The 18,080-nt window shown below is 50.9% G+C and overlaps 1 protein-coding gene across 1 annotated transcript in view; it reads right to left on the bottom strand.

Moving 5' to 3' along the window:
* Positions 1-5,676: 5,676 nt before the first annotated feature.
* Positions 5,677-18,080, bottom strand: part of NUP98 (nucleoporin 98 and 96 precursor) — a 45,060-nt gene continuing 32,656 nt past the window's right edge. Inside the window, exons 22-32 of the mRNA XM_056858649.1 lie at positions 16,821-17,247; positions 14,571-14,800; positions 13,152-13,421; positions 11,841-11,998; positions 11,484-11,627; positions 10,401-10,540; positions 9,822-10,043; positions 8,498-8,739; positions 7,372-7,526; positions 6,562-6,673; positions 5,677-5,891 (exon numbers count right to left, since the gene is read on the bottom strand). Coding sequence (XP_056714627.1) covers positions 5,677-5,891; positions 6,562-6,673; positions 7,372-7,526; positions 8,498-8,739; positions 9,822-10,043; positions 10,401-10,540; positions 11,484-11,627; positions 11,841-11,998; positions 13,152-13,421; positions 14,571-14,800; positions 16,821-17,247 — 2,315 coding nt within the window. The remainder of the gene's footprint in view (positions 5,892-6,561; positions 6,674-7,371; positions 7,527-8,497; positions 8,740-9,821; positions 10,044-10,400; positions 10,541-11,483; positions 11,628-11,840; positions 11,999-13,151; positions 13,422-14,570; positions 14,801-16,820; positions 17,248-18,080) is intronic.

Below are 18,080 nucleotides of genomic sequence, written 5' to 3'. Positions count from 1 at the left end.
GAAATTTTGTTAGTCTTAAAGGTGCTCCTGGACCTCTTTTCTACCGTTAAAACCAACCAAAAACACATCATTAGTACCAGACCTAAAATATATACAAAAACATAAAAACAACAGTTAAAACAGGAAGGTGAGATCATGGAAGGAATGCCAAATGAAACTAAGGGGTCTTCACCCACTAGTGGAAGGAGGCAACAGAAGGGGACAGACGAATCTCCCTGCAGAGGGATTTCCAGAGCTTTGGTGACACGACCGAGAAGGCCCTTTCCCGGGTTGCTACCCACCTAGTCTCAGAAGGCAGGGGCGTCCAAAGCAGAGCTTCTGAAGATGACCACAGTGGTCGAGCGGCTTCATAAGGGAATAGGCGGTGCTATGTTGGTTCCAAACCCTATAGCGCTTTGAAGCTCAAGACCAGTGCCTTGAATTGCACCCAGAAACAGATTAGATGCTGATGCAGAGTGGTCAAGACTGGCGTGATGTGGTCCCTATGATCCGGTCAACATCCCAGCTGCCCCATTCTGTACCAACTGAAGTTTCCAAACACTTCTCAAAGGCAGCCCCACATTAGGGTTGCCAACCTCCAGGTGTTGGCTGGAGATCTCACACTATTACAGCTGATTTCCAGGCAATAGAGATCAGTTCCCCGGGAGAAAATGGCCGCCTTGGCAATTGGACTCTATGGCATTGAAGTTCCTCCCCTCCCCAAACCCTGCCCTCCTCAGGCTCCGCCCCAAAATCTCCAGGTATTTCCCAACCTGGAGCTGGCAACTCTACCCCACATAAAGCTAATAGAACAGAGATCAAACGGATCCATCCTCTCTCGTTTTGCAAGAGGAACAAGCAAAGTTGTTAATGCCATGTGGATGGTGTTGGTGAACTACTACAATCCCACGTGACCAGCACTGCAGATCATTCGCACCTGCCACCACGACAAATAGAGCATTTGCTGGCCACTGGGAGATGGGCCCTGAAGCAGGCTAGCTCTGTTCTGCAGAAGCAGAGCCAGAAGCTTCCCGGTGCTGCCACATGCCCTTGGCACAGTGTCTTTTCCTTACATAGGATAAAGTGATTTTAATGGGGCATTACACAGATTCATGGAGGAGAGGTCTATCAGTGGCTACTATTCATAGTGACCAGTGTGGTGTAGTGGTTAAGAGAGGTGGACTCTGATCTGGAGAACCGGGTTTGATGCCCCACTCCTCCACATGAGTGGCAGAGGCTAATCTGGAGAACTGGATTTCTTTCCCCCACTTCTACTCACAAAGCAAGCTGGGTGACCTTGGGCTAGTCACAGCTCTGATAGAGCTTATTCTTCTGTGGAATTGATTCACACCAGTTTTAAGAGGTCTCTCCCAGTCTAACTGGGAAAGAATTCGTGTCTGGTTTCTTACCTGAAGCACTGTAGATTGGCCAAATGTCAGGCAGCTCCCTTGACTGAATAGCGCTAACTCCCACTAACCCACTGGTTCCCAACCGGGGGTCCACGGACCCCCAGGGGTCCCCGAGAACTAAATTAAGGTCCGCAAAACAAAGTTATAAATCCATAATAAATTAATATTTTCAATTAAAAGTTCTCTATTATAAAAAAATATATTCAAATATTATTCTAAGTTTAATGTTTAACTAACAGTTATGATTAAAGTTTATTTTCAAATTCTCTGAATTTTTATTTTGAACCTTGGGGTCCCTGCACCGAACAAAAAAGTCCTAGTGGTCCCTGGTCAAAAAAAGGTTGGGAACCACTGCACTAACCGGTCACCTCTAGTTGGTTGGTTACTCAGCCTTTTGTCCTTTGGACAGAATTTTCACTTCAGTGGTCCTACGGATTCAGCGGGGACTCTCTGGTTTAAATCAACTTCTAAAAAATTATTCTAAGCACACGCAGCCAGACAAAGTGAGAGGGAATAGGGGGAAATCTAGAACTTGGCAAAAGTAGTTTCTAGGTAGCACAAAGTTTACAAACCTTTCTTGTAAGGCAGGTTAAGCATTCCAAGGTCTGCAGTTCAAAACTGGCAAAGACACCCCCTACCCCCCGTTGAGAAGCTTTATTTCAGGGATTCCAAGGGAAGGATGGAATTGGTCAAAGGGGGGAGTTATGCAAATACTCCCCCCCACCCCAAGCCACAGTATAAGGCTGCTTCTTTTATTAGGATTGCCAACCTCCAGGTACTGTCATTCAAAACAAAAAACAAACAAACAAACAAAAAACACAGCTGTATGGCTTATATTTTCTTTCTCAAACTTACTACTATTGAAGAGCTTATTGTTATGTTACCCCAAATAAGGTGTTGGCTATAATGAATTTTCTTATGCCAAAGTCTTTTTTATATAATGTTGTAAATCAAAACAATTTTATACAACAGTTATAACAACTCAAATTGCTGCCAAACAGTCTCAAACAATTCAAATCTTCACCATAAACCAAAAGAAATTACAAAAACAGTCCATGTAGTTCATATTAGGTGGGACAGCTTCCCGGTGAGTAGTGCTGTTTCAAAAGAAATTTCTTCAGCCACCTCAGGCCGTTTTTGTATTGCTTCAAAATTATATTGTTTAAATAAATTTCTTCCAAAAGGACAGTAGTTTGTATGGTTTTTCAGGATCATCTAGGATAGTCCCATATAGAAGCCAGTTAGTGACTGCTAGATAATCCTAAAAAACCATACAAACTACTATCCTTTTGGAAGAAATTTATTTAAACAATATAATTGTTTATGGTGAAGATTTGAATTGTTTAAAGCACAAAGTGCTAAGAAAGACTGTTTGGCAGCAATTTGAGTTATTATAACTGTTGTATAAAATTGTGGGTTGTAACCTCCAGGTACTAGCTGGAGATCTCCTGCTATTACAACTGCTCTCCAGGCGAAAGGGATCAGTTCCCCTGGAGAAAATGGCCACTTTGCCAATTGGACTCTATGGCATTGAAGCTCCTCCCCTCCCCAAACCCCACCCTCCTCAGGCTCTGCCCCAAAAACCTCCCGCCCGTAGCAAAGAGGGGCCTTGCGACCCTATCTTATATGCATGGCAATTGTACCTTGGGTTCGATGCTCCCTTGACCCACACTTTTCTTATCTGAATTCTCAAAATCCTATGCATGGTGGTGGTTTGCCCTGAAGGAAGTCCTGGAGTACCAGAAGTTTTTGTTCTGCAGAATCACCAGCACAAATGCGGAGCATCTTGAGTCCCTGCCTCTACAAACCGCTGCTTTGCAATTGGGTGTAGTCTGCAAAGGGATGTACTAAAAGAAATGACAGGATTGCCCACTGGAAACAGTGGGAGAGGCTGGAAGGCCTATTGAAGATCATGGGAGCCAGGAATGCCCATTGACTTGCATGGGCTCCATTGAAATATATTACAGCACAAAAACAGTTGCAAAGAAAATGTGGAATGGAATTTCCATTAAGGTCACTCTGGCACAGTATTGACAGCCCCCAAAGTGCACCATAATTCCACTCTGGGGTTTTCATTCCAGTCCCAGGACACTTCTGCTACTCCCAGGTGTCATTCCACTCTGGGAGCTGTCATTCCAGTCCCAGAGCACAGATTGTTCCATAGGACCATTATTCCACTCTGGGGGCTGTCAATCCAGTCTATTGGAGCCAAGTGACCTTAACGGAAAATCCTTTCTGCATTTTCCTTGCAACTGTTTTTGTGCTGTAATGTGTATTTCAATGGAGTCCATGCAAGTACAGCTAAGTTGGTTCCTGATTCAAACACTTGTTTCTTCCCCACCATGTGGCTCGGCTGGAGTAGAGGGAAGCCCGAATGTCTTACGCACACAAATAGCTACAATTTGAACCAAGTTGATCTCAGAGCAGACTTTAAATCAGTGGCAAATCAGCATTGGGAAAACCTGAGAAAAGTGTTGGGTGGGCGCGAGGTCAACTCTGAAGGACAGAAAACTCATGCATAACTCCAAGGAACAACCGAGGGGCGACCGTGAGTCAAAGCACCCATGCATAAAGGACCACTGTCTACTCAGACTGGCAGCGGTTCTCCAGGGTCTAGTCTTTTAACTGGAGATGCCAGGGATTGAACCTGGGATCTTCTGCATGCAAGGCAGAGGCTCTGTCACTATGCCATGACCCCTTCCCATGAGTTATCCATTGTCCTCCTGCAGTGATCTTTGGTAGGTTGTGACCTATTGTGAAAGGAGTTCCACACACTGCAAAGTTTTGCTCCTGCAAATGGCGTGCTCGCGCATTACAGGTTGCCGGGAGCATCACCCAAACCCTGCAAAAGCCATCCTGCCTTTGTTTCAGAAGTCAGATGGGGACACGCCTGTTTTGTCAAGCGTCGGCAGGCCGAGGTAAACACACTCATGGGGATATAGACGTGCTTCGGCGGCTTTAATGTATTTCACTGATGGGTGCTAGAGAGGACAGAAGCAAAATTAAATGCCGGCCAAGACAAGCTCCAGGTTTGATACAAGGGGGCAGTAGAGTTTGGGAATATTCTTTGATAAATCGATCCTGTGTTTGTTTGTTTTTCTTAATGGGGCGGGAAAGAAGAGAAGCGATCAGGAAAATGCTATAAACATTTTATTTTTTTCTTAGAAAGTGTTTCCAGAAAACACAAGAAAATAATCTGGATCATTTATTTATAGTTTTTAATAAAAACCTTTACATAAGCTTCATGCGTCCCCCCACTTTTGCTGACTCAACACACACACTCACCAATGCCCCCGCAGCAGCCACCGCCCACGTGCTCAGCCATGGGTGGAGGTGCACCTTCCCCCCCCCCAGCACTTGCCTCACTTGCTCAAATTCAGCCCCTGCTGCTCCCTTGATAAAACCCCCTCCTCTTGCCTCGCCACTCCTTTTGTGCAAGTGTGACCAAACCACATGGCCGGGAGACCCATGGCCTTGACTGAGCAGGCCAGGCCCCACCATTTGCCAAGGAGCCCGCCTTCACCTGTCCCTGAACGCCTGCTGCGCTCTTAGGCGGAGTGGAAGAGAAGGGACCCCAAACCTCAAATGAAGAAGGCTCCAGACCCTCCCTCCTCTCAGTAGCCACAGGCCTTTTATGTCTCTCATACACACCCCTGGCACAAAGGCCACCATACCGACAGAGGTGTCAGCTCACGGGTCAGCTGAGCAGGCACGGGGTGCATCTCCAGCGGAATTTGTGCTCGTGGCACTCAGAGGAGAGGTCCCTTCCCAACACCATGCGGCACGGTACAGCGCTGACCAGCCCCCTAAGGCATGTGCACGCTGGAGACACTCCCCTCCGACCCAGTTTGCCTCCTCCACCCCAGCAATCTAGGATGCACTTCAAGCCTCTCCTGTGCCAAAAGGAAGCCTTTCCCAAAAGAGTTCTGCTGAGACCGGAGACGACTTTTCTCATCGCTTCAGAGATTCTGACATCGCAGGCCTGATAAGCACCCTACTTGACTTCAGCAGTGGCAGAGGCTTTATTAACACTAGGGAAAGCATGGGGGAGGGAGGCGAGGGGTTCGACAACACCCCCAGCCAGGTCCCAGCTGTGCACTTTCCATTTCTGTGGTTAGGAGGAAGCCGGGAGGGAGGCCGCCACCCAGCATCTGGGGGTGGGAAGGAGTTCTCTGCAGCAGGCAAGGGTGCTGCAGAAGGGGTGTGCGTTCAGCCCTAAAAGCTGGGGCTCAGAGCTGCAGCAGGGATCGGTCCTGTCCGTGTCCAGAGGCAGGCAGGCAGGCCAGCCTCACTGCATCACAGTCAATTCCCGCAGGTAGGACTGCGTGAGGCCGCGGAGCTCCTCCAAGGCGTAGTCCTCGGGCATGGGGAGCTGGCCGATGTGGGGGGCGAGCAAGCGCAATGGCACTCTCTGGATGTCGGGGGTGGAGTCTGAGACAGAGTCCGGAGGGTGCTGCAGGCTCAGCACCACGCGCAAGATGTTGGCGATGCTCTTGGCCATTTCTGGGAGGGGGGGAGAGTAAAAAGGGTGTAAGAAATCCTGTGGTCAGCAACACAACAAGTGTAACCTATGTGTCCAGCCCCCGCTCCTAGACTACAGGCACCAATCTCTACTTATGCGCACAACTGAAGGCTGCAGTAAAGAAGACTTCAGAGCCAGTGTGGTGCAGTGGTTAAGAGTGGCGGACTCTGATGCGGAGAACCAGGTTTGATTCCCCACTCCTCCACATGAGCGTTAATCTGGTGAACCGGGCTGGTTTCCCCACTCCTCCATATGAAGCCAGCTGTGTGACCTTGGGCTAGTCACAGTTCTCTTAGAGCTCTCTCAGCCCCACCCACCTCACAGGGTGTCTGTTGTGGGGAGGGGAAGGGAAGGTGATTGTAAGCCTGTTTGATTCTTCCTTAAGTGGGAGAGAAAGTTGGCATATAAAAACCAACTCCTCTTCTTCTAGGTTTAGGTTTGTGTTTTGGCAAGTCCTTGGGATAGAACTTCCAGTTACACCACAGCCTCAGTGGACTTTTTGCTCAGGCCCTGGGGGCATACGAACCTTCCTGACCCAGCCACACTGGGGCTTCTGTGCTGGGTCAGATCCAGAAGGCCCACAAGGGCTCCACCCGGCCCCCCACCCCAGCCTGTTCCTGACCCGGAGAAGGACTCTGTGCATGACCTTACCGGACTGAGCCAATCTGTCCTTGGCGCTGCGGCAAGGGACCTGCTCAATCCTGTTGCAGAGGGACGTCACTTTGGTGTGCAAATCCTCCAGCTCGTACCCAGAGCAATCCAGCTGAAAACATGACCGGGGAGGGGAAAAGCATCATTCTCTGGGATGACCCCCCCTCCCCCTCCCTTCCGGGTCAGAGCAGCTCCATCTGACCACTCCACTGAGCCATTAGCACCTGGCACAAGAGCAACCCCAGATGCCAGCTGGAATATATGTCTGTCTGTGTGTGTTATCAACAAACTAAAATAACTAAACCGTGACTTTGGTCACATTATGCGAAGAAAAGATAACGCGCTAGGAAAAGTGGAAGGCAGCAGGAAAAGAGGAAGACCCAACCTGAGATGGATTGACTTAATCAAGGAAGCCGTGGTCCTTCGTTTGAAAGACCTGATCAAGGCTGTTAACGATGGGACGTTTTGGAGGTCAGGGTTGCCAAAAGTTGGAAGCAACTTGATGGCACATAACATGCATTCTGCAGCTACCCTATCCTCCTCTCCCCAATGTATCAGTGCAGACACAAACCAACACCTATCACTAACTTCAGTGTTTGACAACGGTGGGCAATTTACTGTTTGGCCATGAGGAATGGGGCAGTTTCCAATATCTCCTTATTCCGTTTTCTTCAGCTGCTTGTCTATTATGCAAAGATCTCTACATGCTCCCCCCACACGCCCCACCTCCACTCTCTACTGACACACCGTCCCAGGAGGAATGTCCTCTGCGTGTGCTTTTTCTGAACCTGCATCTCAGCACAGCAGTACCTGCTGAATCCTGCTAAGCATCTCAATGACGCGGATGTAGTCCAGGAAAACCAGCCCAGCCGTCTCCCAGTCCTGGATCAGCCGGCTGTGCTCTGGGGCGGCCATGTCTTCCAAGAACCCCTTCAGGTAAGTGTAGTTTTCGTTGATGATGGCATCTGAAAGAGACAGCGTGGCTTCAACGGGGGGCACCTGTACAGGTAAGCCTGGGAACAACAAGTTGTCACGAGGCAGGCCCAGATTTTACAAGAGAACGTAGTGAGATGCTGGAGGCAGCGGCAGCAGCATCAGGAACGGGACCACCTGATGCTCTGAAACCCCCCAGGAACGGAAGATGCACCAGGGGAAGGCGTCACTGGCCTCTGAGGGTGGCCAGAAGGCCGTGTGCAATGGGAGAAGTCGGGACCGACACAGCCCAGCGGGCGCCACTGCCGTTTCTCACCTGCTGCCAACTTATTTTAATGATATTGTTCATATGGCCAATTCGGCCCTGAACACTGTCACTCTGAGATCAAAGTAAAAGGAAGGGAAAAAAGGATCTATCTAAATAGCCCATAAGGAAATTAGTATTTTTTTAGCTTAATTGACTGGGGAAGAAATCTGGCGACTGCCAATGTATTATTAAAATCCACCCCTGCTAAAAGAACCCTCAGATTATCCAGTTTAGAGACAGATTCCTGAATAAAAGGCTTTATCCATCTGTCTCTATCCTCGTTGAGCAGGTCACAGCTAAACAAGGAATGCTGAAGAATGTCTATTTGGCCAGAACCACATTGACATACTTTCTCACAGTATGGTACCCTACTTCAACGACCTATTAACTCCCCTGATGGGATGGCATTCAGTCTAGCCAACATAAATAATCGTCTGTATCGTGGGATTATCAGAAAGTCAAAATACATTGGGATTGCGGCAAGTGTAGACCTAGGTATAGAGGTGAGCACACTCTGCGTGCTCTTACTGTCGCATTTCCAGAATCCAGCTTTTGCAAGCAGCTCAAGATGGAAGAAAGAGCTGCCGATGACCTGTGCTTTTTTAGGTCAGAAAGAGATTCCTAAAGACTGGATACGACATTCGACCGCTTTACTCCATAAAGATCCATTCAACTCAGTGGAGAAATAAATCTCACCTGCTGCCAAGTGCTTGACAACCAGCCTGTGACATGGGTTCCAGTGCCCAGCTCGGGCTAAGTACAGGGCCTCCTTGTGCTTGTCCACCTGCATCCTGGCCCTCACCGCCTTGGCTTCATAGATCCACTCTGGCGGCACGCACAGCCGCTCCATGAGGAAGGCCTCCTTGGCCCAGGAGTCGGGGGTCTCCGACAGCAGGCAGTGGCGGCCCAAGAGCTCCCGGACTGCCCTCTCGCGGATGCTGGCGGTGGGGGGGGGGGGAAACACAGCGGGGAAAGCGGCGTGTCAGTCAACTCAGCTTGACTTGAAGGGAGCCTTGACTCTTGGAAGTTCATACCCCGAAAATCTTGTTAGTCTCCAAGGTGCTACAGGATTGTACTCCAGCGGCTCTACTGCAGACCAACATGGGCCGCCCTCTGAATCGCTGGTCCTAATGCTCCATGTCTACCAACGGTTCTCTTAGCCTCCACTACTAACTCCCCCCCCCCCCACACACACACAGTTCCTGTGCAGTATCTGCAAAAGGATACATTTAGATATCCAGAGTCAAGAGACAGCCTCTCCTGGCAAGACCCCTGCTGCCCCATTTCTATCTCCTCCCCTAGAGACATAAGAGGGAGCTCTACCTCAGCCTCAGAGCCCCTGCCAGGCATGCAGGAAGTCTGAGGACCCACCCTGGCATCTCCAATAAAAAGGGGTTCAGGGAACAGGTCAGAAGGTGGCTTCCGACACTCCCCCAGCTCCCGGCACCTTTGGCCCTAGAAGGCTCTTCAAGTATTAACCCCCCCTCCTTTGCCTCTCCCTGCTGATATCAAAAGAAGAAAATCTAAACAAACAACTTGGGAGAAAAATGTCAAGACCAGCGGCAGAATCTGGGTATCAAATGCAGAATTCCCTCACTTGTAGAGCCGTATTGCTCAGTGCAATATGAGAACTGCAACATTCTTAAATGAGAGTTTATGGATAAGGTTTACTAGAAATCAGACTCACAGTTTTAGAGAAAACACCCCCACTTTATGCCTGTAAGAAGGGTACATGACACATTAAGCTGCCTTATATTAGACTACTGATCCATTTGACGTCAGAATTGTCTACTTGGGCTGGCAGGGCCACTCTCCAGGGTTCTCAGGCAGTGGAAGGTATTTTACGTCACCTACAGCCTGGTGGGTTATAGATGGAGACTGAACCTGGGACCTTCTACGTGCCAAGAAGACCTCTACCACTGAGCCACAGCTCCTCCCCGAAGAGTAAGGTAGGAGAACAGGCCTCTGCTTGAGCCATTTCATAGCACTGAATTCTACTGCTGCAGGACTCCAGACTTACTGTGCGTTGGGCGTGTGAAGGAGCACAAAGACTGCCCATTCCCACAGACCCTCTCTCTCGAGCTGGGCTGCGTAGCTGGCATTCAGCACTCCCTGGCACTGCTCCGACAGGTGGGTGTAATTTAAGGCACGCAGCACTTCCCACAGGTGCCAGCTGAGACGGTAGTCTAAGGGGTCGGCAGTTATGCTCCTGGGATCCAGCAACTGATGGAGATCATAGCACCTGCAAAGAAAGACACAACAGAACTCAGGGCTCTAAGCCAGGGCTGCAGGTGGTCGCTGCCTCTTAAACATCTGTTGCTTTTTTGGGCAGCACCTGTCCAGTTCCACATGGCAACGCAGGCTCTGTAAAAACAGACCTCTGGGGAGAATTGCAAGGCTGCCCCAGCATAAGATGAAACCCATGTTTAGGCCTTGACCTGGATGATCCAGGCTAGCCCAACCTCGTCAGATCTTGGAAACTAAGCAGGATCAGACCACTGAGGATGTCTATCAGGGACCAAGGCTGTGGCATTCATTAAAGATGAGACTTGCAGCATAACCCACATTCTTTGTGCCATCAATCTTTTTAAAAGGTTACCTGTCACTGTACAGCTTTAAGAGGTGAAAGCAGACGTCCTGCACGGGGCGCTGTGAGTTGCCTTCCTCCAGCTCACAGTCCGAGCCTTCTAGATAGGGTGGCAACGGAGAACAAGCATACTTGTCACACGCCGAGGAGTCCTGGGGGGAACAAAATGCCGAGGAATGAAATGCAGATGCAGGCAGGGCAGACCGGGCCCTTGGGGGGTCTAGAGGCTTCCTGGCCTTGCAAGTCATGTCCGGACAATACAGTCATCACGGGAGGAGAGTTTTCACATGCCGTACTGGTTTATTTGGAAGCGTTACCATGTGCGTTTGGCATGTTGATACTGTAGTTTGCCACTTTGAGAACTCTGATGATGTCACATGATCTTTTTGACCCGGGACAATGAGAACATCTGCATTATGCTCCTGGGAAATGACTCTTTTAGTATTTATTGGCCATAGAGTTCTGATTCCAAACTGTCTAAAAGAATGGAGATTTTATAGCACTCTGTGTGTCCATGGTTCTCCTTCAAAATAACAGCTTCTACAACTTCCTTTAGATTGACAGCAAGGACTGGTGGGATCCAGAGGTCCAAGAGAGGGGAAGAGGGAGACTCGTTCCAACAGAAAATTTCTTAGAGGCACCCTTTACACCACACAATGCACATCATCATTTGCAATGGTCAAAGCTCATGGCATGGTAGTCTTGCCAGACACCACATCACCAGCCAAAATATGGGAAACTATTGTGTGTTGAGCAGGCCTTGGTGCCAGGACAAATTCAGATTATGCTGAGCCAGAAACAGAGAAAAGGAGCTCAGCCACAGCACAGTTTTAAGTCTTAGGGCAGAGAGCTGAGAACCATTCTCTAAATATTCACTGAGATCTCTGAAGCACACAGGAAACCACACTTTTTAGCACTGTGTGAATGCCTACTCTAGAGGAGCACAAGACCCCGGCCTTTTCCCTTGCACGCTGGCAGTTGGCTTCATTCCTGTATGAGGAAGAGCATCCTAATGCAGCTGAGCAGAACCACCACAGGCCATGGTCTGCCATGCTACCTTCCATTCAATCTGGTGAAGCCATGCCTGCTGCTTACCTGGAATGCAGCTTCGTACATACTGAGGGCCTGGGAAAGGGGTGCAGTGGAGGGAAGCAGGTACCAGAGGTGGACGCCAACAGTGCGCTTCCAGTCCAGCTGGGAACAGACATTGATGTTTCTCTTCTCTGACAACTGCCACACCTACAGAAGAAGTGTAAGAACTGAGGCATGGCTGACTGAGGCGAATGCCTGTGAGTCTTCCGCTGGGAGCCTGCGAAAGCTGGCTCAGGGCAGTCTGACACCCACCTCAGGAACTGAACCCAACCAGAGTCCAGGGTACACATGCTCAGAAGACTCCGGAGCCTGCAAGGGGCACCCACCACAACACTCCCGGGCTTTGCATTTGCCACTCACCGGCTTGCCAGCTAGCAGGGCAAAGATACGCAGCCTCTCTTCCTGGATGAACCCATCTGCCTGCAGCTGGTGCCAGTCCGCTAACTGCATGGCCATGAGCTCCCGAACCTCTTGGCTGCCAACCAGCTGGGAGAGGAGCAGCGCCAGCCGGTGATCCCCTAGAACAGAAAGGTCGCATCCACTAACCAGACTCATATCAAAGAACAGCCAGGGGCCAACGGCTTGGGGCCAGGGCACCCGAAAGGCCCTCCCCTCCCATACAGACCTTAGAATCATGGAAAGGGCCATACAGGTAATCTAATCCCACCCCCTGCTCAGTGCAGGATCAGCCTAGACTAGAGCACCCCTGACAAGTGTCTGACAATATCCCTGACTTGTTTATATCCCACCCTTGAGCTCTTGGGGTCTCATGGCATTCCAAAGGGAGGCTGGTAGGGATCAGAACCAGTCTGTGCCCCCCCTCTCCACTGAAAGGTTCATCCGGCTCCTTCTCTGTCTGCGTTTACTTGCTAGGTGAAGACTTCTGTTTCACTCTGCTTTTGACCGAGCTACTGCCACATGGTGATTGGGACCTTGTTGCTTTTGTCCAGGTTACTTAGATCACTCTTGTTGGGTTTTGGCCAGGTCACTGCTGCCTTAAATATCTATGTTCCCAATTTTAAAATTTATTTTATTAAAAATTTAAGAGTTAACCGCTGCAGTTTTATTTAACAGTGGTTCACTTTTAATATGTTTGCAAGCTTTGAACCTGAGCAAAAGCGGGATATAAATCTTTCCCCCTACCAACCCACAGTCGCCCTTGGCTCAGGAGCTCCCAGAGATCAGGAGCAGCTCCTGTGAGCTACAGACTCTATGCAAGGAAATCCAAGACCCAGTCGCTCCTCTATTCCATCATCCATTTAAGGTTCTCAAGGGCAGAAATTCCTTTCCCCAAAAATCCTATAACTGGAGGAAGGCAACCCCTTAAGCAAGCTCAAAGGCAATCTCCCACAGTCTGTCAAGGGTGCTCCCTCCCCCAGCATAAAGCAACCCAGCCACATGGACATATGAAAAGGCTTTCTACTGAATCAGACCCCCCTTGGTCCATCAAGGCCAGCATAAACTACTCAGACTGGCAGCAGCCCTCCAGGGTCTCAGGCAGAGAAAAGTCTTTCACATCACCTAGTACCTGGTCCTTTTTTTTTTTTAATAAACTGGAGACGCCGAGGATTGAACCAGGGACCTTCCGTATGCAAAGCAGAGGCTCTTTCACTGGGCCACGGCCCTCCCCCTCCTGGTTCCCCGGGGCAAGGTGGAAAGGCACCCTCTTACCAGACTGTTGTGCCAGCCCACAGGCTTCGCTGATCCGCTTCCCGGTTAGGCAGCTGAAGACCGCCTCTGCAGGACTGTCGTGCTGGCTGGCAGAAACCTCGTCCTCGATCCGCTCGGAAGCCGTCTGGGAGAGCCACTGGGAGAAGGCCCTCCGGCGCTCCAGGGCCACCATGTACTCACTGGGCTCCTCCAAGTGGGCCTCCAGCTCCTTCAGGCGGCCCCAAAGCGCCTCACACAAGGTCCACACCAAGCACCAGTGCCTGACCACAGCTGGGAAGAGAGCGTCAAGGGGTCAGCACAGGGCGTTCCAGGACTGCTGCGGCAGGCTCCTAGCCACTGGGGGGGGGGGGGGCAGGCTTTTCCCACAGCCAGTTCTACCAGGTTCACATTGCCCTAGGGCAAGGGTCCCCAACCTTTTTGAGCCTGCGGGCACCTTTGGAATCCTGACACAGTGTGGTCGGCACTGCCACAAAATGGCTGCCGCAGGAGTGGAGCCAGCGACCACAGCTTACTTTCACACAGTGATGATCCTTGTGGGGTGGCAGCTGCCGCTGAATGAGCATTTTTATAAATCTTCAGTCGATCAAATCTCTAGTGGCCAGTCGCCCTGCCTGGCCCCAGCCACTTTCTAAAAATGCTTGGCAGGAACTAGGAAAGGTGTCAGCGGGGGGCACCACATTGGGGATCAACACTCATGAACACATGAAGCTGCCTTCTACTGAACCAGACCCTCGGTCCATCAAAGTCAGTATTGTCTACTCATACCGGCAGTGGCTCTCCAGGGTCTCTGGCAGGGGTCTTTCCTATCACCTGCTTGCCCAGTCCCTTTCACTGGAGATTGAACCTGGGACCGTCTGCATGCCAAGGAGATGCTCTACCATTGAGCCACAGCCCCTCCCCTAGGGATCCCTGCCCTAGGGTCTGCCTGCTGCATGGCAGCCCATACCAGTTGCTGGCCTGAGGGTATCTTTCTGCATGGCCCCCGCTACTCACTCACGGCCAACCGTATCCTGATCGTGGGGAGGCTGGAGAGCGCACTGTCCCACCTTCTATGGGGTTTGGACAAGGGGACGTTTGGTTTTTTAAAAGAAGCAGGCTACGCCACATTCTGCCCTGAAGCCACAGCCTTCTGACTGGTCAGGCAATCCCCAGAAATGCCTTCCTTGCTGCACCCTCCTCACAAGGCAGGTGGTCAAGAGTTGAGCCTGCGGGGGATCTGGAACCCAGGCCTTGCGAGATGCCAGCTCTGGCTGAAAGAGCTCTACTGACGCGCCCTGGAATCTCAGGCTCACTCACTGGTCTGGGCAGTAAAGGCAGCCTGCTGGAACGAACCCGAGGGCAGACCATTCAGCCCTGGCCCCTCCAGGGACAGGAGCAGGTAGGATGCTCCTTTCCGGCCACAGGCCGCTCGGTGCTCACCTTCCCTTTCCTCTGGGTCTCCAGATGCCTCTCTGGCCCATGAGGCGTACTCGTGGATGGCCGTCACTCCAGGGTTTGGGGCCAGGAAAGGACAGGGCTCATCCATGTGGACTGTGCTGTGCTTTAGCTTGATCTCCAACGGAATGAGGTACAAGTGGTGGTCCCCGTCCGCTGTCCTCCCTTCCAAACTCAGTTTCTCCACGTGAACTTTGAAGGGGGACTCCGAGAGCCTGTTTAACGCACCGAGAAGACAGAAAGCGGAGGGTGTAAGCTCTAGCCCTGCGGCGAACCCATAAACAGATTTCAGCAGATGGCAAATCCACGAAAGCAGTTTTATTGGTTAGAATCGACAGGTTTCAGAAGCCATATTCAAAAGGACACTAGTAAGGGGCAAAGGCAAGGTGCATAGCATATATGGAAAAGCAAAAGGAGATAACTGGTAACCTAGGCAACCCCCCTCCCAAAGGCAGGAAGGAGCACTTGGCAATTCCCACTGTATGGGAATCTATGAAGACTAAACACGGGGCACAGACTGGCCTTGGACAGAACAGCACAACAGAACCTGGGAGCAGCACAATTGCACTACTGCATACCATCCTCATGGCTTGCTCCTGACAGAGGGTTAGCAGCTGCCCCACTGAGAGCTGTATCAAGAGCAGCTATCCAGGAGCCATTTCTGTATGCAATCAGGAAACTCAGCTTCACGCACAGACTGTGGGGAGTAGTGGTGGTGTATGCAGTGAACACACACACACACACACACACATGAAGCTTCCTTACAACGAATCAGACCACTGGCCCATCCAAGTAATATTACCCACTCAGACTGGCAGGGGCTCTCCAGGGTCTCAGGCTGAGGCCTTTAGTAAGGGTTTTCTAGCAGTGAGAGCTGTTCCTCAGTGGAACAGGATCCCTCGAGAGGTGGTAAGTGCTCCTTCCCTGGAGGTTTTTAAGCAGAGGCTAGATGGCCATCTGTCAGCAAGGCTGATTCTATCACCTCGGGCAGATGATGAGAGGGAGGGCACCTTGGCCATCTTCTGAGCATGGAGTAGAAGGTCACTGGGGGTATAGGGGGGGTAGTTGTGAAATTCCTGCATTGTGCAGGGGGTTGGACTAGCTGACCCTGGTGGTCCCTTCCAACTCTATGATTCTTTCATATCACCTACTTGCCTGGTCCTTTCAACTGGAGATGCTGCCGGGGACTGAACCTTCTGCATGCCGAGCAGATACTCTACCACTGAGTCACGGCGCCTCCCTAAACACACATGAACCTGCCTTATACTAAATCAGATCATCAAGGTCAGACTCGTCTCCTCAGACTGGCAGTGGCTCCCTAGAGCCCTGGATTGAACCTGGGACCCTCCTCCAGGCCGTGCAGATGCTCCACCACTTAGCCAGCCACGGCCCCTCCCCCGTAAGAACAGCCGCGGCCTGTGCTTGAACACAAGAAGCCGCCTTATACTAAATCCGAGCCTTGCTCCATCAAAGTCAGTACTGTCTACTCAGACCGGCAGTGGCTGTCCAGGGTCTCAGGCAGAGGTCTTTCACATCACCTCTTACCTGACCCTTTTAACTGGAGTTGCCAGAGATTGAACCTGGGACCTTCTGCATGCCGAGCAGATGCTCTACCACTGAGCCACAGCCCCTCCCCTGCTTATTTTCTACAGCGGGCAAGAATTCCTTGTTAGAACAGCATCCAAAAGAGTCTCCCTCCATGTGCTCTCAAAGACTCCTGCCGCTCCGCAACTGCGTTCAAAGAGGACAGACAGCTACAAACAAGGAATTGCCTGCTACAGCCTGCCCACACAATGCAGAGGAGCAGTTTATGGGGGAGCGGGATGATGCATTTGCATTTATTTATTAATATCCTACTTTTCTCCCCGTTGTTGGGCCTTGAACCAGCTTGGAACATTGTTCCCGTCCTCCATTCTCACAACCACCACCCTGTGAGGTAGGCCAGGTGGAGTTTGCGACTGGTCCAAGGTCACCCAGCGGGCTTCCACGGTAGGTGGGGATTCGAACCCAGGTCTCCCAGGGTCCCAGTCCACCACTCTATCTGCTACACCACGCTGGCTCTCAGGACACCAGATGGTGGACTACAAGCAGGAAAAAGCACATGCTTTTTCTCCCTGCCCAGTGGCAACCAATATGAACCCTGTTCTGCCTCTGCTGCAGGAGTCCTCTAGTTTCAGACCAAGTCAACTCCTTTGGACCCGACATCCAATTGACCCTCAGCCCAGAAGGACTCACGGCTTTGGAGCCACGGGTGCCGGCAGGAATCCGTACTCCATGGACTCCTCAGGGTTGTCTTCCGGATTACTGAGACTGCTCAGCTGCTCCCCACTGTGGACAAGAGTCCAGTTGGGTGCCCAGCCGACACGGAAGGAGCGCCCCATGAAGAGCGCCATGTCCATCAGGAGCTTTCCTTTCCCGTAGGCAACGGATTTTTCAAGGGGTACCAGGCCGGGCTGCCTGCGGACCCCCACAACTTTCAATGACGGGTCGGGCGCAGACCGGGATACTGTGAAAGCAGAAGTGAGCGAAGAGAGCATGGGCCAGGGCGGCATGGGCGGGGCACCGCCGAGCGAGGAAGTCCTCAGGTTGCGGCCATCTTGGAGGGAAGCAGATGGAAGGAGGAAGGATCCGCTTGAGAGTCTTGACTGCAGCAGCCCACCGACTACAGGAGCAGAGGAAGGAAAAAGGAATCTCTTTAGAGAGGCAACTTCAAAGATTCAAGAGGAAAGATACACCTTAGAATCATAAAGTTGGAAGGGACCACCAGGGTCATCTAGTCCAACCCCCTGCACAATGCAGGAAACCCACAACCACCTGCCCCCTACACCCCCAGTGACCCCCACTCCATGTCCCCACTCCCCACTACTGCTGAGACAAGTCTCTCCTATCCTATAATTATGCATTTGATTTTTCCTACCTAGATGCAGAACTTTACATTTATCTCTGTTGAAATGCATTTTATTGGTTTTAGCCCAATTCTCCAGCCTGTCAAGATCATCTTGTATCCTGGCTCTGTCTTCTACCGTATTTGCTACCCCTCCCAATTTAGAATCATCTGTAAATTTAATAAGCATCCCCTCTATTTCTTCATCCAAATCATTTATAAAGATGTTGGAACAACACAGGGCTACCATGAATTATGGCAGCAGGGACTCATTTGCTAACCACAGTGTCAAACTGCCCTGGCCTGGATGGCCCAGGCTAGCCTGATCTCTCAACAGATCTTGGAAGTTTATGGTCACAGCCAGTGACAGGAAGGGTTCACACAGGCATGCACAACACACAGTTAACCAACATGACCCACAGCTGAAGACAGGAGCCAGGTGTGCTATGGCCCATTCCCTTTATGCTGACATTATCAAGAGTTGGACAGGTGCGTCAAGCAGTCAACGGCAGCTGCCGAAGCAGACGGTTGATGCTTCTCTTAAGCACATGAAGTTTTAATGCTGAGGGCTTTGGTCTCTCGCAGGACTGCCCCAAACAAGCTTGCCAATA

Source organism: Euleptes europaea, chromosome 12, assembly GCF_029931775.1.
Source record: "Euleptes europaea isolate rEulEur1 chromosome 12, rEulEur1.hap1, whole genome shotgun sequence".
NCBI classification, from domain to species: Eukaryota; Metazoa; Chordata; class Lepidosauria; order Squamata; family Sphaerodactylidae; genus Euleptes; species Euleptes europaea.
The sequence above is the reverse complement of the archived record's forward strand: the minus strand, read 5'-3'. Positions and strand labels throughout refer to the sequence as shown.